General features: G+C 43.3%; 2 protein-coding genes across 4 annotated transcripts in view; both read left to right on the forward strand.

Annotated features, from left to right (window-relative positions):
* The window catches only part of dis3l2 (DIS3 like 3'-5' exoribonuclease 2), a 43,737-nt gene extending 29,360 nt beyond the window's left edge, over positions 1 to 14,377 (forward strand). For all 3 annotated transcript variants that reach the window (XM_036554707.1, XM_036554708.1, XM_036554709.1), the window contains exons 14-21: positions 5,111 to 5,190; positions 9,801 to 9,984; positions 10,419 to 10,505; positions 11,407 to 11,554; positions 12,110 to 12,240; positions 13,001 to 13,105; positions 14,011 to 14,115; positions 14,191 to 14,377. In XM_036554707.1, coding sequence (XP_036410600.1) covers positions 5,111 to 5,190; positions 9,801 to 9,984; positions 10,419 to 10,505; positions 11,407 to 11,554; positions 12,110 to 12,240; positions 13,001 to 13,105; positions 14,011 to 14,115; positions 14,191 to 14,289 — 939 coding nt within the window. In that variant the 3' untranslated portion in view covers positions 14,290 to 14,377. The remainder of the gene's footprint in view (positions 1 to 5,110; positions 5,191 to 9,800; positions 9,985 to 10,418; positions 10,506 to 11,406; positions 11,555 to 12,109; positions 12,241 to 13,000; positions 13,106 to 14,010; positions 14,116 to 14,190) is intronic.
* Positions 14,378 to 20,513: 6,136 nt separating this feature from the next.
* Positions 20,514 to 26,400, forward strand: LOC118795396 (intestinal-type alkaline phosphatase-like). Its single transcript, XM_036553855.1, has 11 exons — positions 20,514 to 20,592; positions 21,429 to 21,545; positions 22,463 to 22,578; positions 22,680 to 22,854; positions 23,165 to 23,337; positions 23,570 to 23,695; positions 23,905 to 23,974; positions 24,545 to 24,683; positions 24,989 to 25,179; positions 25,329 to 25,445; positions 26,114 to 26,400. Exons 1-11 carry the CDS (start codon positions 20,514 to 20,516, stop codon positions 26,398 to 26,400), a joined length of 1,590 nt encoding a protein of 529 aa, XP_036409748.1.
* The last annotated feature ends 195 nt before the right edge of the window (positions 26,401 to 26,595 follow it).

A 26,595-nucleotide genomic window follows, 5' to 3' on the forward strand; every position in this document is an offset into this window, starting at 1 on the left:
ACTTTATTCAGCCACCTCATGGTGTGTTCTGGGAAAGCTGTCATTTATCTCAGTGTTGAAGAGGCAGTAATTAGCCAGCACAGTTTGCCAGGCCTCCCTCTGAGGAGAGGCAAGAAATGATCATGAATAAGATTGACACAGTGAGCACCAGTGAGTGTATCACGGGTGAATTTGCTCAGTGCGGTGAGGTTCACGCTCATAGTGAACCCCTGCAGAGCATCATGAAGGCAGATCAGGTGGAGGTAGAGGCTGATGTGATGTGCCGCATAAAGGCAGGAGTCTTCACTCACTCAATGCCTGCATCAGACACTCAGGGATGTCCCCGCCGACGTGTCCTAAACACCTCAGAGACGCCGGTGTGTCTGAGAGAACAGGGCCGTTATGGGGACCCCGGCTTTGGACGGTGCCGGAAACTGGTGTTTATGGAGTCTTATATTAAATTGTCATTTGTCACACAATTCGCAAGTGCTAGATGTTTATCCCCACTTTCCATACGCAGGCGCTGCTTTTGTGGCTTTTGTCATTATGAAGAAGGAAAAGGAAGCTGCCTTGCAGATGAGAGGTTAACTGAGGAGGCGCTCTGTGAGCACTGATTGGTTTAATGTGTGCAGCACCGCATGTCACCATTGCACTTGTGGAAGATGATTTACATTTCTGTTTGTTAGATGTATGTGAAAACATGAGTTTCTGCTGCTGGGCTGGTACTTTATGTACCGTGTGTGTGATTGAAAGCCCTCTGAGAGTATATCCCGGGGTAATGTCATTTCTGGGGGGACCACGTTGAGTGTCTGTGTTAATGAGGACAATAAGGAATGCGTATATCGCCTCTTCTACATGTGCCTGCATGTTTGTAAGGCTTTTCACACTCTGTCAGTCAGCAGTGAGGAGCTCAGCGGCAGGATCTTAAACCACCAGACAAGATTCCTTATTGATGTTTTTGTGTCATTCATATTGGAGTGATTTGCCTTTTGGGGATTCAACAATGAATTGCCTTTTTTAAAGTTACTGTACGTGAAGGATGCATTTAGGGTTTATAGAGTATGCCATAACTTAATAATAGATTGCTCACATTAAGCCACTGCTTGAACTAAAATGATAGATTTGTTTTTGATTTCAATTGGATATACCCTTGGGAAAGAGCTTCACGGTTGCCAAGTGGTGTACACCAGTCAATCAAATGCCATAGATGCTGGTTTTCCTCTCGGTACCTTTAATCTGACAGCTCTTTCCCATTAACAGATCTGAGGCCTTTTCAGGCTATGCAAACTACTTAAATGTTTATTTTCCTTGATTTCTTCTGTAAACTGTGGTACGCTTTGTGTGCAGTCATTAATCTTGCCTTACTGGATATCTTTTGCATTTGCTGAATCATATTTTTATGAACTGCTGGATGGCCTGTGAGCTCAGTGATTGTTTCAGCAGGGCCTAGAAGATGCTTGATAGAGGACGTAGTGTACTTTTATAAAGTCACAAGCTGTCCTCTCATCTGTAGTGTTATATCAGTGTTTAACCCTGTTGTTGGTAATTGGAGTGCTGTGAGTCACTGGTGTAGTTTGCATGAAACATATGGTCTGGTGACGGGGACAGGAAAGGGGCTCCTGAGAATCCCTGCATGCTCTAGCCTGTGTGTACACATACCCGCGCATACGTGCACAGACACACATACTGTTGGACAGAAGTCATGATTACATCTGTCTGTCAGAGAGAGGAGAACTCCCTGGAGGTGCACACTGATGAGGGTTCGGTGGAAGACGCAGCATTGCTGTTGCTGTGGTTCCGATATCAAAGTAGAGACGTCCAGAAAACCCCTCTCCCAGGAACCTCTTGCTCATCAGGGCTAAATTGAAGTGTTCTGTTAGGTGATAGGATCATTAGGATAATTCAAATGGATAATTCAAATGGATAGTTCAGGTAGTGCCTTAAGTCGCTGAGATGAATCTTGAGCCAGGATTTTAAAAACATCTCTTTAGTGTCAGTTTCTGATGGTGCTAAAAAGTTACTCAGAAATGGAGCCCGGTAACTGAAAGATACTGTACCAGCAGGCTTCAGGCAGGCTCTGAGTGCAAGGCCAGGGGCCTCAGCCTTTGTGAGCAGAAACAATGACTGCAAACGAGACCATCTACCACAGTGGCGAGTTAGTTCCTTTACAAACCTAGTCTTGACAGCAATATTTGCATATTAGGGTCTGCTTTATCCACAGGTATTTGTCTTTTTGAAACATCTCAGTGCCTGAAATGTGTACTCATGCATTCAGAATTTATTTTTGCCTAGATTAACATGATGAATAAAGAGCATGCTTGTCAAGTTTTTATTATTGATTAAAATTGTTTTTAGTCCTCTTGCTTGGAGCACATTCACGTCTTTGAACCTTTTTTATTTTTTATTTTTGTGTAACCCTTATAACAGGGTTATTATATTTATATTAATTAAATTTATATTAATTCAATTTAGAATATGTTTGATGCACATTTGATGCACAAAAATTCAGTCAATTCTAAAATACCTTGCTTTATCTACCTTTTTTGTACCACAGACTTTAAAACATCTATATACTGTATTTAGCAAACCACAATCAAGATGGTGAAAATGTTTCACCCCCACCCCCGCCCCCCCCGTCAAAAAGGTGGATGTCATTCAATTTTAAAAAAAAAAAAAAAAAAAAAAACACTGGGAAAAGCTTAGTGCCCCTGCTCTCTGTCCAGCACTGACAGGGATTTGAGATGTTACTCAGCTTCTCAAAGCCTTGCACACAGTATGTGAAAGACAGCAGGCCTGTCACTTTCCCATTGTCCTTAAAAGCCAGATTGTGCTGAATGTTTGAACGCTTAAACGTACCTAATTAGCGCCTCTAAATGTGTTCCTGAAAGATAACCCATGTTGTGGGCAGGGATCAGCATTAATACATTTTGCCATTTAGAACGTTAGCATTCGTATTCAGTATGTGTCAGCCGTACCTTATGTCACACGGTAATACATTTTTACGTGCAAGTAGGGAAAATAAGTGCACTGAAATGCAGTCATTTATTTGAGGTGCAGAAGTGGACGGCTTCCTGAATATGAATATTAATGAAGGACTTTAAGATAGATCAAATTACTTTCTTATAATTGCATTGTAACAGTAAGACATTTTTGAAGCTTATGTTAATTTTGCTTCTGAGATGTCTCATTTGTTCCAGGTTGTGCCTAAGCTTTCAGGTTCAGATGGTTCCATTATTCACCTCCAATAGGAGAAAGCTGCTTACAAATGAGCACTAGTGCATATGAAAATGCATACATACTGTAGTTCACCGCCATTAACCTAAAAACATTGTGCTGTATTCACAGCAGTACTTTGGCTAACATGTTACATTAGCCAAAGTATTTTATTTTACATTAGTTTTTAATTCTCTTTTCATGGTTATTTTGTACTGAACTTGAGCTTGTAGGGCCTTTTTATTCTGTCAGTCTGAGTGAAATACACTGAACCTTGAGGGAAAAGCAAATTAGATTTTAAGCAGGATGGTGTAATACAGCCATCACTCACACAGGTTATCAGGTACTTATTTTCCCATAACGGATGGCTGAACAAACTCAACACAGGGGTCTGACCCAGTCAAATTAAACTCCGTTCTCTTTGAATTTTGGTTTCAGCTGGAACCCCTTTTTTTTACACCAGAATAGGGGTAATTTAGAAAATTTGACTAAAGGTGACAGAGGAACGGGTGACATTTTCGAGTGCTGTATCCTGTGCTTAGCAGTCGAGTGCTGGGAGGTCTGTGTGTGACGAAAGGGGAAAGCCAGAGCTTAGTTCACTCCTCTGACACCCTGCTGGGTGCCTCCTAACTGGAACATTTCAACAGAGGCGCATCGAGGACAAAGAGCTGGCACTGGGGAAACCCAGAGGAAACCCCAGGGCTTCCTCAGAAGCAGTCCTTAATATACTGCCGAGTAGAATACTCCTTATTTGGGTTGCAAAATATATGCAATACTACTTTCCTTACAGAAACAGCATGTCACCATGGGTACATGCAGTTGCCATGCAAGTGGTTTTCTATTTTCCTTTAAAGAGCTAAAATCTAATGGGCTGATGTATATTGCTACATCAGCAGTGTGCTTTGGAGCTTAGGTGCTGTGCCACAGTTAAGATCAATGATGCAAATAGAAATTCTGAATTTCACAGCTTGCTGCTCTTACCACCAATATCTGTCCTTGCAAAGAAGGAAGGCAAGCAGGACTTTTAATTCATGATTTTGTTTTTGTCTGCAAGCCTTTCCTAGACACTTCGCTATCGTGATAGCATTCATTATAAAGAAATCACGCATTTCTGATGGTTGCCCTTCAGAAGCTTGAAAAATGTCTTGAGAAGGGGTCATTGGAACCATCACATTGTGTATGCGTCCCCTTCTCAGATGTGTGGGCGGCAGTGTAGCATAGTGGTTAAGGAGCAGGACTCGTAACTGAAAGGTTGCCGGTTCGATCCCCGCTGCTGTACCCTTGGGCAAGGTACTTAACCCGCAACTGCCTCAGTAAATATCCGGCTGTATAAATGGATAACATTGTAAAGAGCTGTAACCTATGTGAGTCGCTTTGGATAAAAGCGTCTGCCAAATGAATAAATGTAAATGTAGTTGGATGCTATTGTGTTATTGTGTGTCTGATGTACAATACCAGTCAGAAGTTTTGACACACTTTTCTTTCTTTATTTTTACTATTTCTGTGAAACAAGTCAAGCATTTAAGTATAAGTCTTTATATCAAAATGTCTTTGAATGCATGTTTCCCATTATCTTAATCAGGTGTGTCCAAACTTTTGACTAGTGCTATATAATTAGATGAATGCCCTGTGCATCATGTACCCATCTGTTCTGTGCAAAAGATGTTTCCCTCTGTGGTAGTGTTGAGAGAACTCCGTGTGCAGGCCTCCAAGTACTTCGTTAAGCTGCCCCTAAAATAATCTCAGTGTGGCGTACAGTTTCTGACAGTGCGTTTGATTAATTTAGGTGTAAACATAACTCAAGATAGACCTGTTATCAGCTGTGTGCATTTATGACCATCCCCTCAGTCAGTGGTGAAGGGTATTCAAAGCACTAACAGTCCTAACTGTCCTCTCTTCTGCCTTCTGTACCCTACAGCTGAAGCTGTCTTTCACCCTGGACAAGGAGACTGGGATGCCCCAGGGCTGCTACATCTATCAGTACAGGGACAGCAACAAGTAAGGATTGCTTGAGGTCATGCTTTTAAAAATGGAAGCCGGTTTGCTTTAAACCTGAAAGTAGACGAGCTTCATCTTTCCTCCTTTGGCTTACGAAGAAAACTTAAGAAGTGAACTGGCTGGTAGGACAGAATGTGACGTGAAAGCAGGAATGTGTGAATGTTTGATTGGCAACTTTTTCTTTTCCCCTAACTTGTTACTGCATCCAATACTTAAAGCCACTGGGCCAAACTTTAGGCCTCCAACTGCAATTGATAATGACTCTAACTCAGCTGCTCCTGGAGAAACATCATTCACCTCTTTCAGTCAGTTTAGATAGAATACTAAGGTTATCTGCTCAAGTCCATAGCACCCCTAGACTTTTTACAGTGAGTCTCAGTAGTGATTTCTTCCCAGCCAGATAAGAGGCAGAGAACATGCCGAATGGAAAATGACCTTCGAGCAATCTCACTTGAAGAGTGCCGTTACCAAGTTTCGGGTAGAGCATCACATTTCATTCCTTTGATTTATTGCTTTGTCCTTAATGGAAAGACAGAATGACCCCTTCCAATCCTGTTTTGAACCGAAAAACCATCCAGGGGTTTTTGGTACAGTTTTAGTTGTTCCGCTTTGAATTTTCAGGTCGCACCCAAGGTCTACAAGTCCTGTAGGCGATAGCAGGACCTTTTCCAGGTCCACGGAGCTGTGTTCCATTAATGCAACACCACGCATTGCCTGACGTGTCTGTGTCACTGTTGTTTGAAAGCTCCTGTAGGCTTCCTCTCGTAGGCTGCAAGCATCAGCCATTTGCGACACTCAGCCCCCTGATCAGACGTGCATCTTGTGTGGACCCTGTACGTACTCTGTTCTGCTCTGTGGTGCTGACATCTTCTGCTGGAGTTTGTTCAGTTTGCATGGAACGATGACTCCAAATCTGTGGGTTTTCTACAGAGAAAAGAACACTTTTGTAAATGGGCTCTTTTGGCAGATTGAAAAGGCCCCGAAAGATAAATATATGATAAAGGCCAGCTGCTTTCTTCAAGTTTGTGTGTTTAAGTGGTACCGACACAGTAATGGCAGTTTTCACACAGCAGAGCAGCGGTTAAAAGCAGACTATCCTTAAAATGCAAGGTTTGGGGGGGAAAAAAAACAATTACTCTGAAGAAAGTGGTCCTAACTTTTTATTTTTTTTTGTTTCTGACAGTTAAATTAATGCTCTCAGACTAATTCACTAATGATGTTTATAAACAGCGGTCTGCGGCTATCTGAGTGCCTCCCCAGCACTTTCATCTGTCTGCTCATAAAACATTTTGTGATCTTGTTTGATCTAAGGATCGTTCCATCTTCATATAGTTGTGCTTGTGGGTGCCCTTACACCATCGATTACATGCACCAATGTGCTTTACAATGTTGCCTTTGTTGTGAAATCTCTTTTTCCAGAATTTTCCATTGGGTGTTGTTAAGTTAGGTGTGCTCTCCTGTTCGGGACGGTTGTCTGTCGGGAACAAGACCAATCCAATCAGTCGCTGGTGATGAATGGAAAAAGACCAGCATGCAATTCACACCCCTTTCCACACGCACATTTATCAGAGCGTGCAGTACAGCTAGTCTGCACTGCTGTAACAGTCTGTTCCTCTAAGAGATCACAGGGTTTTTTATGTTTAGCTTTTGAGCCCTCCAGATATTATAATTTCATGTTCCCTCCCTTTAACTGCCAGATGGAATCTGTTGTGTCAGACGTTGCTGTCACAACTCATTGCTTTTGTATCAGTTTTTCTTATTATTATTATTCTATTTTGACTATACACGTTCTGTGATGTCCAAGCAGTGTGCTGACTGAATTGCTAGGTACTTGTAGCCATTGGATTTACTTTGGGCAATTAAAAAAGAGAGATTTAGCTTTTGTTAATCGTTATCAAGGCCCAAACAAGATGGCTAATTGTTTGCATGCCGGAAGAGTTGAGGAAGTTTGATATAGCTGTTGTTTCAGGCAGTGACTGAGGAGTAAATGGCTTTAGCGCCTGCACCAACACTTTCTTGTGCCGTAGAGTTTGTCCAAAGGCAGTGAGATTAGCCAACAACACTGACTGTTGCTGTTCCTCAGAACCACTGCGGATCTGAGCAGCTCACACGCACTTCTGTTACACTGCAAGCTTAAATAGCAGCGTGTTAGAATCGCCTTCTTGAATCATGTAGACTGTGCAGTTGAGCTTTCAATACCTACCTTTGTGATTTCATTCCTTTCTGGTTCTTTCTGTGCATTTCATTTCATTTGGAGAAGATAATGGGCATATGAATGAAACGCTTTCATTTCAGTGGCCAAATTAAATAATGAACAAAATAAGAGGAAATAAACGTTTGCTAATCTTTCTTGTAATACAGTATATCAGCTCATCTTCCACTCTTCAGATCACTTATGTACAGACTCGCACATGTGCATATGCAGTATCATACTCATATACCCTATATATAATAGTGTGTGCTTGATACTGTTTACATTACACTGTGTACATTAACCCCCTTTCCTTGACCACTTTTGGCTATTAAAGACCAGCATTACATTAAAAGTGACTTTTGTGAATGGGGAGGATCTCCTGTACTCAAATTCAACATGTCAAATGCAGGAAGCAGTCAGACTTTGTAAGTCTTAATAGTTTGCATGACCCAAAAAGAGTAGCAAATGCAACCGCCCCCGCATCAGGAGCCATGGAAGGATACAGCAATGGCACATTTCCTGATGGGGGTACAGTTGGATCAGAATTCCACTGTTTTCAGTGTTTGTACAGTTCAGTTAAAGTAGTTGTTTTTTTCCCCTCCTCACGTAATTAAAATGTATTGTCATTTGTTCAGAGAATATACAGCTAAGTTGGGGGAAAATATAACCAGGTATTTAAGCGCTTCGGTATTATTTCCTGAAAATGAGCAGGCGCTAATCCCTGGAGTGAAAGAACAGTGTTTATTAAAGGTAAGCTCCTGGCACGCAGCGATAGGACCCACTGTAGTTTACTGACGGACTCCTTCGAAATCCCATTGTCGGGCGATTAGGGCGTCAGCAGGAGCAGTGGTAAATCTCACACACTGCAGAAGGATGGTGAACACGACTTCATTACGTGCTTTGTTTAGCATTGTACAGATATTCAATGGTGGCGCTGTTTGAAAATTAAAGCCAAGGTAATGGCTTTTGCATTTTAGCAACTTGTGAACAGTGCATTCAGGAGAGTTGTGTCTTGGGGATTGCCAGTTTTTAGTCTCTGCATGGCTTTGAAAGTATGGAAAGTGACCACTGAAATGACTGGTACAAAATGCTTTTTGGTTTCCCCAGAGTGGAACCTCAAACTCAAAACATATTCCCCGTTTTCTGCATTTTCTCTTTTTCGGTCCCATCTTCATTAACATTATTTGTCTGTAATAAATCCCCTCATTTCTCATTTCAATATTGATATACAGACACAGCCTGGAATGGTGTTTCACTCTTTCCTGTATTCTAGTGTAGTGAAAGAGAGCATTTCTTCTGCCTCCAAAGATGAGCCGCATAAATTGTGGCTGCTGTAAGTGACCCAAATGGAAAAACATGTCCGCCTCTTTGCACCAACCAGCCTATCCTACTGTAGAAAACGGTAATTAATATTAAATTCATACAGCCCAGATTCTGTAAACTGATGTCTGCTAAGAAGGCAACTGAATGGTGTTGTTTTTCTTCTTTAGCCATAGGGAGAAAGAAACCATGTGACCTGTGGATTTAAGTAAATGAAAGGAAGGATGACTTAACGCCTCAAATATAGAAAATTTCCAATAGAATATAATTCCCATTCAAACACCTGATGTGGGAGGGCACGCAAATTGAGGTATTCATCCGTGACATGGCCTATATGTAAGCATTTGGTTCCACATCAAACGTTTTTGCTAATATGTCATCTTTGCCTGCTTCAGTTGAACTGGATGAGGTTTATTACTGTGTAAGACCAGTTGAGCATGAAGCCGATCTACAACCTCTTCCTCTCAGCTTTAACGGCAGTCGTAGGTAGTGCCACTGCTGCCACCTACTGGAGCAGCAGTAAAAGGCAGCTGGGTTTCATGTAGCATGCACGCATATGCAGCAATCAGCATGGAGAGAGCGTGGGTAGGGTTTTAGCCTACTGATGATCTCCTGCGTCAGTGTTTTTGTGTGGAAAACATCAGAGCAAATTCAGAGTCACGTCTGATTTCGGTCACAGGAGAGACTGTAATTGGTGTTGCCACGGTGTGTACATGGGGGAGAAAGCAAAGCGCTATGGAAGGCCCGAGACTCCTAAAATGTTTATATCGCGTTGCTGAAGCTGGCACACTGGCAGAGTCTGAGACAAGGGGACGTGTGTGCTCTTGATTGACGTCAGCTTTGTGCAAACAGCTCTGTCCTACGCCTTCACATACGTCCCGTTCTTTGGTGGATGCCAGCTGAATATATCAATTACCGCACTTTCGGCTTGCCTGCTTTGAATTTGCATATCCTCCATTTTGTCATTAAGGGACGGGCACATGAATTATTACTGGTTATCACTCTACTAAGTGTGTCTTGGAACAGGGATGAACTGTCAGTGAACTGGTATGAAAAAGTGGCACTGGCGTGTCTGATTTCACATTCTGTCCTGCAGGCTGGTGGAGGAGTTCATGCTCCTGGCCAACATGGCCACCGCCCACCAGATCTACCGCAGCTTCCCCCAGCAGGCCCTACTGCGACGACACCCACCGCCCCAAACCAAAATGGTGGACGAGCTCCAGGAGTTCTGCCAGCAGATGGGGCTAGACCTGGACTTCTCCTCTGCAGGAGCACTGCATGTGGGTAGCACAGTGCACTTCCACTGAACTCACACAGGGGGGCGCCCTGGAGCAGCTTGTTTCATATATTATGTATGCCCCATATTCTATATTGCAGCTATACTAACAATGGCTTGTATTATATCATATGCGATATTGCAACTAGTAACCTGAATTCTTTGCTTCATTTTGAAAATGAGAATGCAGACATGAAAGACCAATTAGGCTGACAAAACATTTGAGAAAACATTTACTGAGACTCTGTGACAGATGTCCTACACCTGAATTTAAATGGCCTGAAATCCAATTAGAAACCAGGTCTTGGCTGGAGGACCCTGTGTGCAGTGAGCGCCTTAACGAACTGAGCCTGCCGGAGCCCCTGTGTCTCTGCCTGAAGTGACTCTGTAGTGTTGCTGTACAGCTTGTGAGACTGTGTTTTGCAATTGTCCTCACAGAGGAGTCTGAATGAAACCTTGGGCACCGACGAATACTCCAGCGCCAGGAAGGAGGTCCTCACCCACATGTGCTCCCGGCCCATGCAGGTTAGCAGGCTGTGTGTGTGTGTGTGTGTGTGTGTGTGTGTGTGTGTGTGTGTGTGTGTCTATGCGCGTGTGTGAGAGTTTATGTGCATGTTTCCAGTGTATCTCATCACTTAGTCCCTCGTTAAAACCTCAGACCTCAAAGTTCATACTTTAATGTGAATGCTGCAAATTGGCACACTCATGCAAGGCTTCTCTTGAACTGATCAGTCCCCTGCAGGTTTTGTGCACTTTTGAGAAATCAGATTTCCTACTTCCTCAGTCAAGGACTTTGTGACCTCCCTTGACAAGGGTTGCTATTTACTTAACTCAGTGGCTATGACTTTGTAGTGTTTGTAGAAGTATTAGTAATAGTTTGTAGTAGTATTTTGCCTCTCCACAAGCTTTTTGGATTGGAAGTGAGAGGTGTTATCTTTGATAACCAGGCTTCTTCCTGAATAAGATTTTAATACTGTTTGTGGACACTAAAGATCCCCCCCTCTCCTATTTCCTGAAAGATGAAGAGCCGTTCTCAGCTTTTACTAAGTGGAATGGAAAGTACAGCAGACTTCAGTATAATGCGCTGAAAGCATCAAAATAATGGTTCATATAATTTAGAGTATGCTATGTACATCTTTTGTCACCTTTAGGTGCAATTTAAAATGAGAATGCACCAGTTTCATAATGTATTTTGCTTAAAAAGTGGAACTGAGTAACACACTGTGATTTGTCAGTTTTACTATAGGTAGAAATAATAGTATTGCCGACTAAACCTAACACCTGATGACTGTCAGTGAAATGAACCAATCAGAATTCAGAGAATGCACCACAAATTAATATATGTGTTAGTGGACTTTCAGTACTCCTTTATTCTGTGAGTTGGACTTCAGTGACTGATTACTGTCATGTGATGACCTGTTTGCAGATGGCAGTTTACTTTTGCACTGGAGTTTTGAAGGAGGAGCCCCTGTTTCGCCACTACGCCCTAAACGTGCCCTTCTACACCCACTTCACATCCCCTATCCGACGCTACGCTGATGTCATCGTGCACCGCCTATTGGCTGCTTCCCTAGGTGAGTGGCAAGGAGGAGGTGGTGCTCTGTCACATGATGTATTGATCATCCAGTCTTTGTATTTGCCTCATTTTGAATTCCTAAAACATATTGTGAGACTGTTTTTGGGCAGAAGAAAATGTCTGTTTGCTAATGGTGTCAGTATTTCCCAAGACTCTTCAGAAGCTGTTTTTGAGGATACCTTTGTACATGTTAAACTAAATATTGGGAGAATTTTATTTGGGATTTAAAAGCTGTTTTAAAATGGGTAACTACAGAGTGAAGATTAATTCTATGATGTCTCCTGATGTGACAGTAGCACTTCCAGTAATCAGAGACTCCCTGTATTGTGGCACTGAGCAGTCAAACTTTGGGTTCGGTGTCCCACCCGACACCGCTGCTTTACACCTGTCTAGTGTCCCGCAGGTGCTCCAGTAAAGCTCCACATGTATAAGCTGGTTATAGTGAGTGAAAGATCTGTGAAAAGACTAATAATTGTAACATTGTCTGATAATCAAAAAGAACGGAGTGATATCATAGTCTTTGTGTCTGTGTGTGCGTGTGTCTGTCCTGTAGGCTGCGGTCCCCATTTGAGTCTGATCGGGGAAGAGGTTCACAAGCAGGCCTCCCACTGCAACGACAAGAAGACAGCGTCCAAGCGTGTCCAGGAGATGAGCGCCGAGCTGTTCTTTGCTGCTTTCGTCAAGGTAACAATCACCCAACCACACTGCATCTCACCTCATCTGTCAATCTGACAGACAGCCTGGAGGAAAAAAAAGAAGCATGGTGCAGCAGAAAGATGAGTCATTGGCACATATACCGTAAGCATAGCGTAGTGAAAAATAATCATTCATATAAGCACATTGACATAAAAGTCAGTTAGCAGGACATAAGCACAGCACAATAAAATGAGTCAGTCTGATCTGTATTGCACTGTGCTGACACATTGGTTAGATAAAAGCACAGCACAGTTGATCAATCAGGGAAATACAAGCACAAAGTTCAGTCAATTAGGTATGAGCGCAGCAGAATGAATGGCATTCCAGCATTTACTGGTGATTGTGCATTTCCTGCAGTGATTCCAGTCAAAAGGCTGATCTGTTTATTGCACCGTGCTTCTAGTTAACTCCTTTACTATGCTCATACCTATTGGATCCTTTCATAGCACTTTACTGGTACAACCTCAAGGCCATCTTTGTATTGCTGCTGTTAGGGAACAGGATGTGATAAGACCTTCATTAGCGGACATTTCACCTGATAAGTGTCTTCAGCCAGCACAGGGCAGTGGCCCAAATATCTTGGATGACACTAATATGATGAGACAACTGCAGTTTGGTCAAATCAGGCTAACAGAAGATGCATCAGGAAATTGAAAATTTTAATCCGCCAGAACAGTGTTTTTCTATTAGGGTCCATCCAGAGTCCATCAGCATGAGCTGACCTCTGACCCCTTGTGTTTGCCTGTAGGAGTCTGGGCCTCTGGAGTCTGAGGCCATGGTGATGGGCGTCCTGGATCAGGCCTTCGACGTGCTGGTGCTGAGATATGGAGTGCAGAAACGCATCTACTGCAATGTGAGTATGAGACAGTGCTACTCTACCCTACACCCGACAACTAAACTGTCCTTAAGAGGTTGGTACAAAGGTGATGGGTATATTTAAAAAAAACCCAGGAAAGATTTTAGTTGGGCGCACCAAACTCATTCCATTGCCATGGTCCACAGAGGCAGCTGTAAAGGCTTCTTGCAGTCAACCATATATGTGTCCTTGGTTTTTTTTTCCTCTCAGCAGTAACCCCAGCTGCCTTAAAGAAGAAAACCGTCTTATCTTAATTAGACAGGTAGCAGCCTTTTTGAACCCCTAGGAAGAGCTTATTTAGTGAGGTCCTTATCTCTAGTCCTTATCTGTGACTGTTTGGTGCGCTGCCCCCCTGGACCCCTGCCTCCCTCCACCCTCCCTGTCTGGGCTCAGAAGTGTGTTTAGAAGCGGAGGTGTCCCCACCTCCATCTCTGTATCAAGCACAGATCAGCTCTCATCACCTCTTCCTGCCCTCTTGTTAAAGATAATTGCTTTCAGAAGTCAACTCAGCACCCCCCCCCCCCCCCCCCGACCCCCTCCCATACTCTGTCACCTTTAAACAGGTGTGTCACGCTGTGGACGTATGAATGTTTAGCTCATGATATTAACAGCTTTACTGCACAGGTTCCATGATTATGGCCTCATCATCATGGCTTCAGCATGTGTGAGCTGGAACAGCATAAGAAGCAGGACCAAGTCTGTCAGCAGACAGGAGTTTACCACCCATGTGGTATTGTATATGAGCTTGTTAAAGGAGGTCATGCTTGTTCTGTTCAAGCTAATTAAACAGCTGTAGAAGAGACAAAGGGTTCAATGCTTTGTTCCCCTAAGGAAACAGATGTTCATGCTTATGGCGGCAGTGTATGTGACTGCTTAAGGTGTCATGCTGTTGTGTTCAACAGGCTTTGCAGGGCCTAGAGAACTTCCATTACCGCAAGGTGGGGAAGAAGCCGGAGATGACCCTCATTTGGCAAGCAGAATGCCCAGAGCAGGGCACCATACCGCAGGTAAGAGGGCTGTAGGACAGGCGAGTGTGTGTGGTCTGTGTTTCCATGCTCTGATCAACGCTTGCTTCTGTTTAGGAGATCTCCATCTTCACTCTGGTGGAGGTGCAGCTGAAGGCAGACACAGCCCCAATGAAGTACAGTGCCGTGCTGAAGCGCCCATCCGAGACGTCATGAGGCTTCAGTTCTCACCACCGTGGATAAAGCTGCTTCTTCAGCGCGCACACACACACACACACACACACACACACACACACACACACACACACACACACACACACACACACAACCACAACCACACTCACATATTCACACTCATGCACACACACACACACACACACACACACACACAACCACAACTACAACCACAACCACAACCACATATTCACACTCATGCACACACACACTCACAACCACACTCACATACACTCACATACTCACGCACGCACGCACACCCACATTCTCACTCATATACACACACACACACACACACACACACACACACACGTATTCACACACTGAAAGAGAGCAGTACATTACACTGCCATATCCCACAGGATATATGCAGATGAGAACGCACACACCCTCTCCATAGACATGTACTTGTACGTTAGTCAAAAGATTTTGTAAAGGCTTCAATGGGAAATGCAAAAATTAGTTTTTATGTCGAGCTAAACAGTTTTTTTTTTAATTTGACTGCTGTTTTATTAACGTACAATAATAAGCCAGTATTGACCCGTTACATTAGTGATAGTGTGGACTGGACCTGGCTGCTTTCTCTTTAATTGTGAAAGGGCCAAGGCAGTGCAATGATTTGTGGTTTTTAATTTATCAGAAGACTAGTTGAGGTCCTTTTTAAGTGTTATTCTGTGTAAGCCCAGCTTTTTGAGCTGAGAAAATTTTGAGTTTTTCAAAGTTCAAGCTTTAATATTTTTGGGATCAGTGAATATGTAATGTACTTAGAAAGAGAGATTCTTGTATAAACATTTTAGATTGCAATATAATAACATGGTGTGTAGTTTAGTATAGATAGCGGGTACATCTCTGTAACCACAATTAATTCAAAAGAAACATCACAGGCTTGTGCAGTCATTTGCCCCAGAACATCAGTGGCTAAATTTAACTCGGCTGCTGACCTACTGGACTGGAAGCTTTTTTGTTTACATGCAATGTTGGTATACAAGTAGTGGCCCCGTGTACAGATTTGTATTGAGGTTTGCCAGTCCTGACGCATTTGCCATTTATTTGTTCTGTTTTGGGGGTTTTTGGTCTCCGCTGAAACTCATTTTCTTTTATCTAAATGCTTTAACCTTGATACTGGAAGCAGATCTGTAGCAATTAACCCTGTTCTGTCTGTGCAGTGCTTGTTTGGGAGCTGTGACTTCTGTTAGGTCTAATATGGGAATACTTGAAAGACCCCGTTTTGAGTCTGGAAACTTGTACAGGTATCCATGCTGCTGAGCACCTCTGTAGGAGGCCTTAACACGTTTTTCATCCTGTTCGATGCACCTTTATTTTGAATTGTTTTTTATGGTTCTGTCATTTTAGTTTTTCTTTTACTTTATTGAGCTCTATGTTTCGTCACAATTTGTAGAGGATTTATGCAGTCTGCTCATTGTATGATTGATTGATTGATTATTAGAGCCGTGGCTCTTGACGAAAGACTGGATTCCATAAATGTACCACCTCTCTCTCTCACCTACGCTCACTTACCTCCACCTGCCCTCCTCCCGTTCTCCACCTGCAGCGCACAGCGCCATCGGCTGTTGCTACTTGTGACCCAAAGGTAATTTGGTTTTGTGAGCAGAGTTTACGCACCCCCTGATGACCTCAAGCTGTGGCCCAGTGTCCGCTCTCTCCAAACTTACTCTCCGCATCACCTCTTTTGTCACTAAAATGACAGAGCTGAAGTGGTGTCAGTGCTAGCTAAACAAACACTAGTAAATGTCCTGTGGATACTGGATACGTACCCCCAGTTGTCTTCCTCATCCTCCCCTGCAGATAAGATGGCTAGCCTTTGCCATAATTCCACATGGCATCTGCATTTCCGTCATTTTATGATTAATGGCAACACTTTTCGTATTTGGTAGTAAATACCCGGTGGCATTGCCTTGCATTTGGTATTGTGTGCAGTAGGTTTCATTGGTTAGGCCTCCCAACGTAAAACTAAGACAGCACTGCATCTCCATTTACACACACAGTTCCCCTGTCAATGTTCAAATATATCTGAATGTGCCTTGCATTTGTCTTCCGGGTGGAAGTCCCCTTTATCTCCCCTGTTGTTTTTGGGTGGAGGTTATAGCCATATGTGCTTTTCAATTCTAGTTCCTGTTAAGTTGGCCATATAAAATGTTAAGTGTCCTCTTTATAACTGCAGTGCCCTTAAACAAATCATTCGAGACAAAAATGTTGAAGACAGTGTTTCAGGTCTGATTAACCTATCTGCAAGCTCTAACTTGAACTAACTTGTCTGAGGTGGCTACTGCAGAGATAACTACAGTGCATCAATAACCTCGACAGTTTTACTTTCCCTCATTCATAGAAGATCCCCTGGAATAAAGAGCACAGGAACACGTTTTCATTTCATATATTAATGATTTAAATGGTTTGTAAATGGTTTCTCTCCATTTCAGATGTTAATGTCATAGGCTGCTGCAGTAAGGGATCCATACAGAGGCACATGCTGTACTGTAGAAATCTTTTTCTACATAGACTTACAGATCTTTTTTTCTGTACAGTGTTGTCAAAAAATTTGCCTTGTTTCTGATGGGACACATTGATGATTGAGTGGGAAATGGTCAGTGAGGAATAGCTGTGCTGTCTCTGTCATTTTACATCTTTGGAGTAACTTCACAGCTGGTGGGTATTTTAACAAATATTTGAGGCATGCCTTATACATGTATGTAGGTATGTGTGTATGTGAGAGATTTTTGGCCAGTATAGTCATTGTCCTGAAAAAAGTGCTTATGTGATGTGTCGTGACAGTGCACAGATGGTGCACAGTCGTGCGTCTATTGCAAATTATAATAACATTGTTTGGGGGCTGGGTGTGGGGGAGAAGTTTCTGTTGTATAACCAGTGTTAAACATCACCCAAACGTAATGGTTGTTTCATGTGCGTCTGTGAAACTGAAATGTACCGCTGCTGCCAGCCAGCCTGTGAAAACCAGTAAAGTGAAATTGCTGAGCTAAACGAAAGTGTGTGTCTCTCTCCTTCTGATGTGTGCATGATTCAGGGCCTGTCGGTCTGAGCGCTGCGGGGTATGCTGGTCCTGCACTTTCTCTCCCACTAAAACTGATGTGCAATCTCAGATTCTCCAACATGTCAATGTATTGCATGTCTGACCCTCTGGACACATCTGCGAGAGAGGAGGGAGAGATTGTAGTTTTTTTCTAATGCAAATGGTGGATATAAATGTCCCCTCGAGCTTGAAAATTTTGTGCTAACTTTTAGAACTTTTGTAATGTCTGTTATTCTCCTAGTGTAACCCCTGAGTGTCAGTCTTGCGTACCTGTAGAAAAAGCCCCCACCTTACTTAATCTACAGCCCACCTCTGAACCTTTTACACTCAGCTCTGATGAATCTCGTTGTCACTCCTCCTTTGGTCTCCCATAATGATTGGACAACGTAATGTACAATGGGGTCAGTGCTAGCACTGGTTTACAGCTTATTTTTAATCGCTCACTGAAGTGGTCACTGCTTGAAAGCAGAAATCTGCCTTTGAATTCGGGCACTTCAAGGAGTGAGAGCCGCACAATGAAGAGGAGCACGCTCTTAAAGGCCGGGGTTATCCTCTCAACACCAGGAACGAGGAAATGTAGAAAACCTTTCCAGCTTCAAGGTCGGGATGCATGGTGCTGCTGTGTCAGTGTTCAGTCACGCTGCGTGTGGAAAAACCTTCAGTGCCTTCATGACACGCCATGCCTCAATCGCATGATTCTGTTTATGTGAGTGATAAAGGCCGAATCTCGTTAAGTCTTAGTTTAGGTTTTTTTTTTTTTACAAGAAAGCACAGTGTGTACTGGAGAGGTTTAGAGTTCCTTCACCTCAAACCAGGTGAAATGGGAGCCTTCTCTGCCTGCGGACATAATGAGGCACCTGGCCCTGACGCTTTGTGCCTGTCACACACCCGGCCAGCTGGAAAAGATCCTCATACTCCGTCAAAGCAGTTGCAAAACATTTTGCAGAAAGATTGTATAATTCTGTTTCATACCAGTGAAAGTATACCTCTCTAACTCTAGTCACTGGTTTGAACATGTCTAATAATTTGACCTTTGCAAATGAATTAAAATGCTGCGGGGACTGTTGGTTGCTGAAATATCTTGCTGCTTGGTAGCTGTTCTTCAGTGGGAAAACATTGTGTCTTAGATTGGGATGGACTAGTCTAAGGGGGCTGCTGATGCTTGTGCAGCATGAGTGAGTGTAATTAGACATCTCTGTGCAGAATATGTTATGATGTTTTTGTGGAAGAAATGCGCATATGGTGGTGTGTTGTGCTAATGCAAATAAGAAGTTAAAGTGTTTACTTGTCATATTAATATCTGCCCCTTTTAACATATTTTAGGCAACTGCTCAAGACCCCATTGAGCAACTTATCATTTTCTACCGGTACAGCTGAATACCTGTGCGTATTCATTTTAAGAGGTTTCACTTAATGGAAGTAACTTGCAGAAATATCTCTGCAAGACACCCCTATCTTAGTTCTTGCTAGAAGTGTGTTTGTTCTAATTACATGTACTGAGTGGTTGTTCAGGCCTGACCATAATGTTCAGGTGCACAGTATGTGAGATGAAAAGGGAATCTCTGGTTTCAGAGGTGGTGCTGGAACAACAGAGGTCAGGGCTGTATTCACAAAGTGAGTGAGAGACGCTGGCCTAGAGCCCTGACCCTCTGCTAGTGCTTAATGGTAGAAGCAGAAGTCAAAACACATGATCTTTGAGGGCCCTGAGCAGACTCAGAGTCACAGGCAGAATAGCAGCCTCAACTGATTGTGAGTGACATCGGAAATGTTCAAGAGAACATGAGAACATGCTGAGAACAGACGGGCAGCTTTCCACAGGCTTTTGGATGGAGAGGAGAGAGACACAGGGTGGGAACATTGCCACTTTGCCACTTAAATGTATGTATATTTAGGTTTGATGTAGCCAGTTTAAAAAGCAAAAAGGGAAAGGAATATATTACTCAGCGGAAACAAAGGAAATTAGATTATGTTGATTATATTGCAGAAAGCACTATTCACTGGTGCCCATGTTTTATATTGGATATTTCATTGTATCCTTCCGTAACCCAGTCATTGACTGCAATTTAATAAGTACCCATATAAGCCTTGAAGGGGATTTAAACTGCCACTATAGGATGGGTATGTATACAGCATGTTTTCTTTAGATGAGATAAGAACACTATCAAAACCGTTACACCTTTATAGTCAATGCAGATGGCCAGTGTTATGCAGGCATCTCTCTGTATGAAGGCTTCCAAATCCTCACAGCACTTCCAGCTGATGGACCAATCAATAACTGACCTGATGAAGTTAGCAGCAGTGTGATACGCAGCTATGGTACAATAATTCAGATAAGCTCCTGTGTGTTCCTAGAAAGTGGCCATCGATCGGTACGCACGCACGCACGCACGCACACACACACAGTTATACTGGGGTGACGTCCGCTTGGAATCGCCATCATTAATAGCCTAAAACTAAGGTGACCTTGCTTAAATTTCTTTTTTGTTGGTTGAATAACAACTGAAGCAACTGTACCTTCTGATAATTATGACAGAACTTCAAAGAGATACTGATTGACTTTTTGAATGAATGAATATGCATGAAGTATTATGATGTTGAGATTGAGATCCTTTGATAGTCTGAGACTCAATATTACATTTAAAATACCCTTAGCATTTTACAACTTTTACAGTTTAATTTACAGCCTAACAATGCTATTATAATTTACTTTTACTCTTTGTAACTCTTCACGAGTTCAACATCAGCTTATCAGTCTCAGCGTTACAATATTTCTAAACTTCTATGTCCTACTGAGAGATCAGGCTACTCTTGTATGTGAGAATATAATTAGTGTTTATAATTTCAATAACTTTTTTACAGCCCATAAAACTTAGCATTAAAGTGCTACAGCTTTATTGTTAGCTCTCCTTGCTCAGAAGGTACATTGCGTCATGTACATTGTTTTGCTAAATGCAACAAAAGGATTCACTTATTGCTCGTAATAATTCCATAATTCCTCTTGTTGTATATGCTTGCATATCCCAGGATTAACACAGTAGTAAAAACCTGTGTTAATGTTTACATAGGCTTTGCCCTTTGGTCTGCTGCATACATATAAAAACGGATCTCCACTTGTATTTAATTACATTTGCATTGGCACGGGGACAAATCCAGAAACAGCATGGTGTCGCAGCATTTCCTCCTTATGATTGGATTAATACTCTGTGTCAGAGTTGACTGGTCCTCGGCAGTCATCCCTGGTAGGTACTGGATGCTGCTTTAAAAACCGTATTTGTCATGCATTGGCAGAATTCTCAAATGTATCTGTAAATCATTGGGGACATTTTACTATTATATGTGCAACTATGAAAAGAAATGTCTCATTGTGGAACTGTACACATCCTGTCCCCGTACTGTCGCTATACTTGCTGTATGCACTTTTGTAAGTCGCTTTGGATAAAAGCGTCTGCTAAATAAATAAATGTAAATGCAAATGAAAATATTTCAGTTTTTGGTATCATTGTGATTATTTGCTTGATAATCGGGGGCAACCTGCATTTTTTTATACGACTCCCATTTTGTTACCTTGTTCTGGGATTTTCCAGATCTCATGAGGAGTTATTGATGTAGCCCTGAAGCAGCTAGTGTCATAGCATTTACGGAGGAGAAAAGTACTGAAAAGCAATGAAACATCTCAAGTACATGTAGCATCATGCTCTGAAAAGGCAATTCCACAATATTGTGAGGGACAGCAAAAGGCACAGGCCATGGAAAAGGCCATCCAGAATGGGAAGGTCTTTAACTGGACGCACAAAACGTTTGACTAGCATTACCAAGCCTTTGGCAATGAACCTTGCAGGCTCTGTCTACTTGCTATGTCCTTGTTGCATACAGGCAAGCTCTCTCCCTGATTTACTTTGCAAAAAATGGTTATCAGTGTTTTCAGCATAAAAATTCACATGCATTTTAAACCTCCAGTTGGATGTATGGTCATTACAGTGGGGGAGTGAATACTTCGATGCCCTGAGACAGTGCTGGAAATGGGGTCTGTGTTGGTGACCCCACTGTGACCCCTCTCTGCTGTGCTCTTCCTCAGTGGAAGAGGAGGACCCCCTCTTCTGGAACGTGAAAGGGAAGGACTCACTGAGAAGGGCCCTGGATCTGAGGCCCGACCCACACCGGGCCAAAAACCTCATCCTCTTTCTTGGGGACGGTGAGGGAGGGAGGGAGGTGTGGGGGGGGGGGGGGGGGTACTGGTGGACAGTGTGACCTGATTTTGTGTGCGCACTGGAGGAAGATGCCCACACTGGAATTAGATCACTGCAGAGAATTTTGTCACAATTCCAAATTTTGTTCATTCTGTTTCACCATAATGTGCAAACTGGAGACCTTTTTATAATGCACTACTGTGAACTATTCAGTATCAGTGGAACATGGGTACAGATGGTGAAATAGTGCACAAACTAAAAATGATCTTTTATCCCGCTGACATGCATTTTGTGGGGAGCAGCAAGATAAAACTATGTCTTTGTTCAAATGAGTGATGATTCACAGTCAACTCATTGTGAACTGATCTGCAGAAAAATGGGTGTTTTACATGGTCATTCATGAGGTGTAGCAAATCTACTCTCATCAGTTTGCTCACATATGATCCACTTTTCATTATTCCGTGCACTTCTTAAGATTATGTTGGAGATAATTGTGTGATATTACTGTTGTGGTGAAAAAATCAAAAATAACCAAATAAAGAAAAAGCAATGCAGCAAATGTGCTGTGCAGCAGAAGCTCAGCATAACAGAGAATTGATTGCCAGTAATTATCAGTTATTTTATGCAAACTTACTCATCTGTTATTTTCATAATGCTGTAGATGTATTGATCACATGACCATTGTTACACACACCTTTCCTTTGACTGTGATTTTGTGCATGTGAAAATTACGTGAGGGACTGAATGACCCTTTATGTGTTCCAAATAATGTCAAACACTCAGGGACTAGATGACCTCATTGTGATGTCACTCAGCTGCAGCTGTGAGTTCTACTCCTGACTAAGCGGCTTTAACTCGAGTCAGCTGCTCTCCTAGCTGTCCACTGGGTGTGTAAGGTAATGTGCATCTGGCTTATGTCCAGGGATGGGCATCGCCACGGTGACAGCAGCCCGGATCCTCAAAGGGCAGATGGCAGGGCGGACAGGAGAGGAGACATCCTTGACCATGGACACCTTTCCCTACCTGGCCCTGTCAAAGGTATGACCCGGGACCAGCACCTGGATCAGCAGACCAGAGTCCACCCTTTTCTGTAGCCTCTGCCCTCTGCGACTAAATGTGAACGTGCGATCTCCTTCCAGACGTACAACGTTGATCAGCAGATGCCGGACAGTGCGGCCACGGCCACCGCCTACCTGTGTGGAGTGAAGGCCAACTACGGCACTCTAGGGCTCAGCGCGGCTGCCCGCCGTTACCAGTGCAACACTACCAAGGGCAACGAGGTGCTGTCTGTGCTGCACAGAGCCAGAATGGCAGGTACAGGGTACAAGCACATAGTTCTGCCTCACTGCAGCTCCATGCTGTCATCCCAGTCCTCATGCACTGTTGCCACAGCGTTGCTGGAACGTTGCAGGAATGTTGTCCATCTGTTGAGACAACTGCTGTGGAATTACAGTCCTTGCTCAGCCGGATAATCTACCGTACAACCTTTGCCAGAATGTAAATCAGTGGTGTAAATCTCTCTCAACAAGGAATCTAGGTCTGTCATATTGTATGAGTGGTGGCCGCATGTGCGCTGTGTCACTGTGTGTGCAGTGACACCGTATGTGCTGTGTGTGTGTTCCAGGGAAGTCGGTGGGCATCGTGACCACGGCGCGTGTGCAGCATGCCTCCCCAGCGGCCGCGTACTCCCACACAGCCAGCAGAGGCTGGTACAGTGACGCCAACCTGTCCGATGACGCAGTGCATTATGGGTGCCGAGACATCGCCTACCAGCTCGTCCACAACACAGACATCCATGTGAGATCGGAGTTCTACAATGACATCCACACAGCATGAGTTTGAAATCTAGCTTCTCTAAACAAATCACTTTGATTTAAGTCCCTGGAGACACTGTTATCCATTGAGTTAGTCGCTTTGGCCATTGAGAGTCACCTGTAGTGCCTGTAATTGAAAGTAAGCCATTGGCTGCAGATGATTGACACAGAGTGTTGTGTGTTTTTCGGGTATATCTGTGATGTCATAATGGCAGGTGATTCTAGGGGGAGGGAGAGAGTACATGCTGCCCAATGACACTCGGGATCCAGAGTACCCCGCCTCTATGGGAGCACGGCTGGACAAGACCAACCTCATTCAGGAATGGCTGAAAGGCAAGAAGGTGAACATGAGCTGTGAAACCAGCTAATCATTACTAAACCTCATACATATTCTATAAACAGAATAGTGTGACATTGGTGTACATTTGTTTTTAACATTAGATCCATTGATTTGGTCATTGGTTGACTCTTATAAACGTGGAAATATGCATGTGTGTACATGCACTTCACTGATTTGTCTGTGAATGCAACACTTTTAATCTCCTTTCAGAGAGCCAAGTTTGTGTGGAACAAGGCAGAGTTCAATCGTGTGAATGAGCACAACACAGACTATTTAATGGGTAAGACTTCAGTCCAAAAGAACAAAACAGACAGCAGACAAAGACTTCTCCTCTAAAGCCATATTCCCCACACAGAACTGTTTGACATTTAAAAGATCAACAGATGGCAGATACAATGCTGGCAATATCACACATTGCTAAAAATACAACAGGCTTCCTCAATGCGCCTCGATTCTGAAGGAGAGAATTAGCTCTGATAGAATTGTAGGTCAAAAAACCTACCGCTGAGCCAATCACCAGTGTAGGTCCATTTACTTCCAGTAGAGGGCAGTGTTCCTCAATGTTTCTTATTACTGCACTAATCACAGTGTCAACATGAGGACACCTCAGATAGTCCTGGCTCAGTTAGGTCACATATTCCTAACAGTAATACTTGAGTGTTTTTTGTGTGCAAGATGCAGTTTAAGGTCTTCCTGTCTCTATGTGCAGTGCTAAAGCATGCTGTGGCAAATATCAGTGCTGTCTGTGATTGTGATGTTTAGGGCTGCAGGATGTGTCTGTGATGTCTTTGTATGTGCTGTACCCAGTGCTGCAGAGCATGTGAGTGCTGTCTCTGTGTGTTGTGTGCAGGACTGTTTGAGCCGAAGGACTTGAGATATGAGCTGGATCGTAATATAGCCACTGACCCTTCGCTGACAGAGATGGTGGAGAAGGCCGTGAAGATCCTAAGCAAGAATCCCAATGGATATTACCTCTTTGTGGAAGATGAGTGCCCATTATATCATTTATATATCATCTATTCATCATTTTATGTGTGATTTCACAAATACCCTACATCAGGTACAGCAATGTAGACAAACCACTGAATATCTGTGACTGTGAACACTCCAGAATGTACTGTTAAGGAATAAAAATCTATGTACCGTTGTATAGGGAAAAAAATCAGTTGGAGCATAAATTCTTTTTCATACCTTCATCTTCATAAACATTTCACTGCTACATATCTTAATGTTTCTATGTTGTGGCTGTGAATTGTGGCCTTATGTGCTCCTCTGGTTGTATCTGAACTTCAAGTGGGAGAATAGATCATGGCCACCACGGTGGAAAGGCCAAACTGGCACTGACCGAGGCGGTGGAGTTTGACCGGGCTATTGCCAGGGCGGCGGAGCTGACCAGTGAGCTAGACACCTTGTCCGTTGTGACCGCCGACCACTCTCACGTCTTCAGCTTCGGAGGCTATTCTCCCAGGGGGAATCCTGTCCTGGGTAAGAGAGACTCTCCTCCCTTATCTCTTCTGTCTGCTTAAAGCTGTGTCTTATATACTGAAATCCTGGAGCATAATGTGTATTTGAGCAAGCTAAAGAGAGCTGAAATTGTGGCTCTGAACTGTTGTGAATTTGCATTTCTCTCTCAGGGCTGTCTAGAGAAATGGGAAAGGATGGAAAACCCTTCACTAATGCACTGTATGGAAACGGACCAGGGTACAGACTGATGAACGGAAGCCGTCCAGAGATCAATGCTACCATTGCAAGTAAGTCCTCCACCTGTAACTAAGTCATGCTCTCATTCATGAACAAACATGACCACGGCGAAAAATTGTACAGTAGAAAATGAAAGCCAAAAATGCTATTTCAAAAATTAAATAGGAAAGTGATCACCTGGCTACTAGGTTGTCATGCCACTCCAGTAACATTTGCAGCATCAGCTTAGCCACAGTGGAGTATTATCACCACCTTGTGGCTGCGTGCTTTCAGAAATTATAACATTGATACTCACAAAAAAACAGTGGACAGCTGACAGCTTACATGGAAGAGAATGCCAAACAACTTCTAAAGACTAAATGTTCATGTGTAAAATGGAAATTGATATTTCACTTTGATATCAATATTTCAATAACATCATACAAAGCAGTAAATTCTTTCAGAAATACTCTGCCAGACAAATGGATATCAGCTGTCAAGTTATTAACTCCCAAGTGTCAGCATGTAAACACTATTAGCACATTACATGAACCCTATACCATTTAGTCACCTCTGTGAAAAGAGCGTGTCCTTGTTTGTTAATGACTGACGAAGTCCAGCACAGCCAGGTCAAAAACTAATTGAGAAATACCTGGGAAACCATAGATACACGTCTAATAAAAAATCCTGCAGTGTGTCACTTTGCTCAGCACTTTCTTTCCCTCCCCTTCCACTTAAGGTAATAAGGAGTACATGCAGCAGTCAGCCGTGCCTCTGTCCGCAGAGACCCATGGCTCCGAGGATGTGGCCATTTTTGCCAAAGGTCCCATGGCCCACCTCTTCCACGGGGTGCAGGAGCAGAGCTACATCGCCCACGCCATGGCCTACGCTGCCTGCATCGAGCCGTACACAGACTGCAGGCTGGAGCTGCCTCCAGAGCCTAGCCACGCTGTGATCCCACAGTCAGGGCTCCTGGCCCTCATTTTGAGCCTGCTGGCCTTCATACATGCCTTTATGGCTGCGTGAGAAATTTGCCTTTGTGCCCCTTTACGAACTGGAAGCAGTTCCATGCGCAGTAATGCCTCTAGTGAGTCCTTGACTGAACACCTGAGCGTCACCCACAATAGTGACGTTTGACCACTAGAGGGCGTTATAGGCCAGGAAAGTCGATCTTGTTGGTCTGTTTTGGGGGTGCTCATCAAACCTCCATCACAATCCTGT

This window comes from Megalops cyprinoides, chromosome 20 (assembly GCF_013368585.1).
Source record: "Megalops cyprinoides isolate fMegCyp1 chromosome 20, fMegCyp1.pri, whole genome shotgun sequence".
NCBI classification, from domain to species: domain Eukaryota; kingdom Metazoa; phylum Chordata; class Actinopteri; order Elopiformes; family Megalopidae; genus Megalops; species Megalops cyprinoides.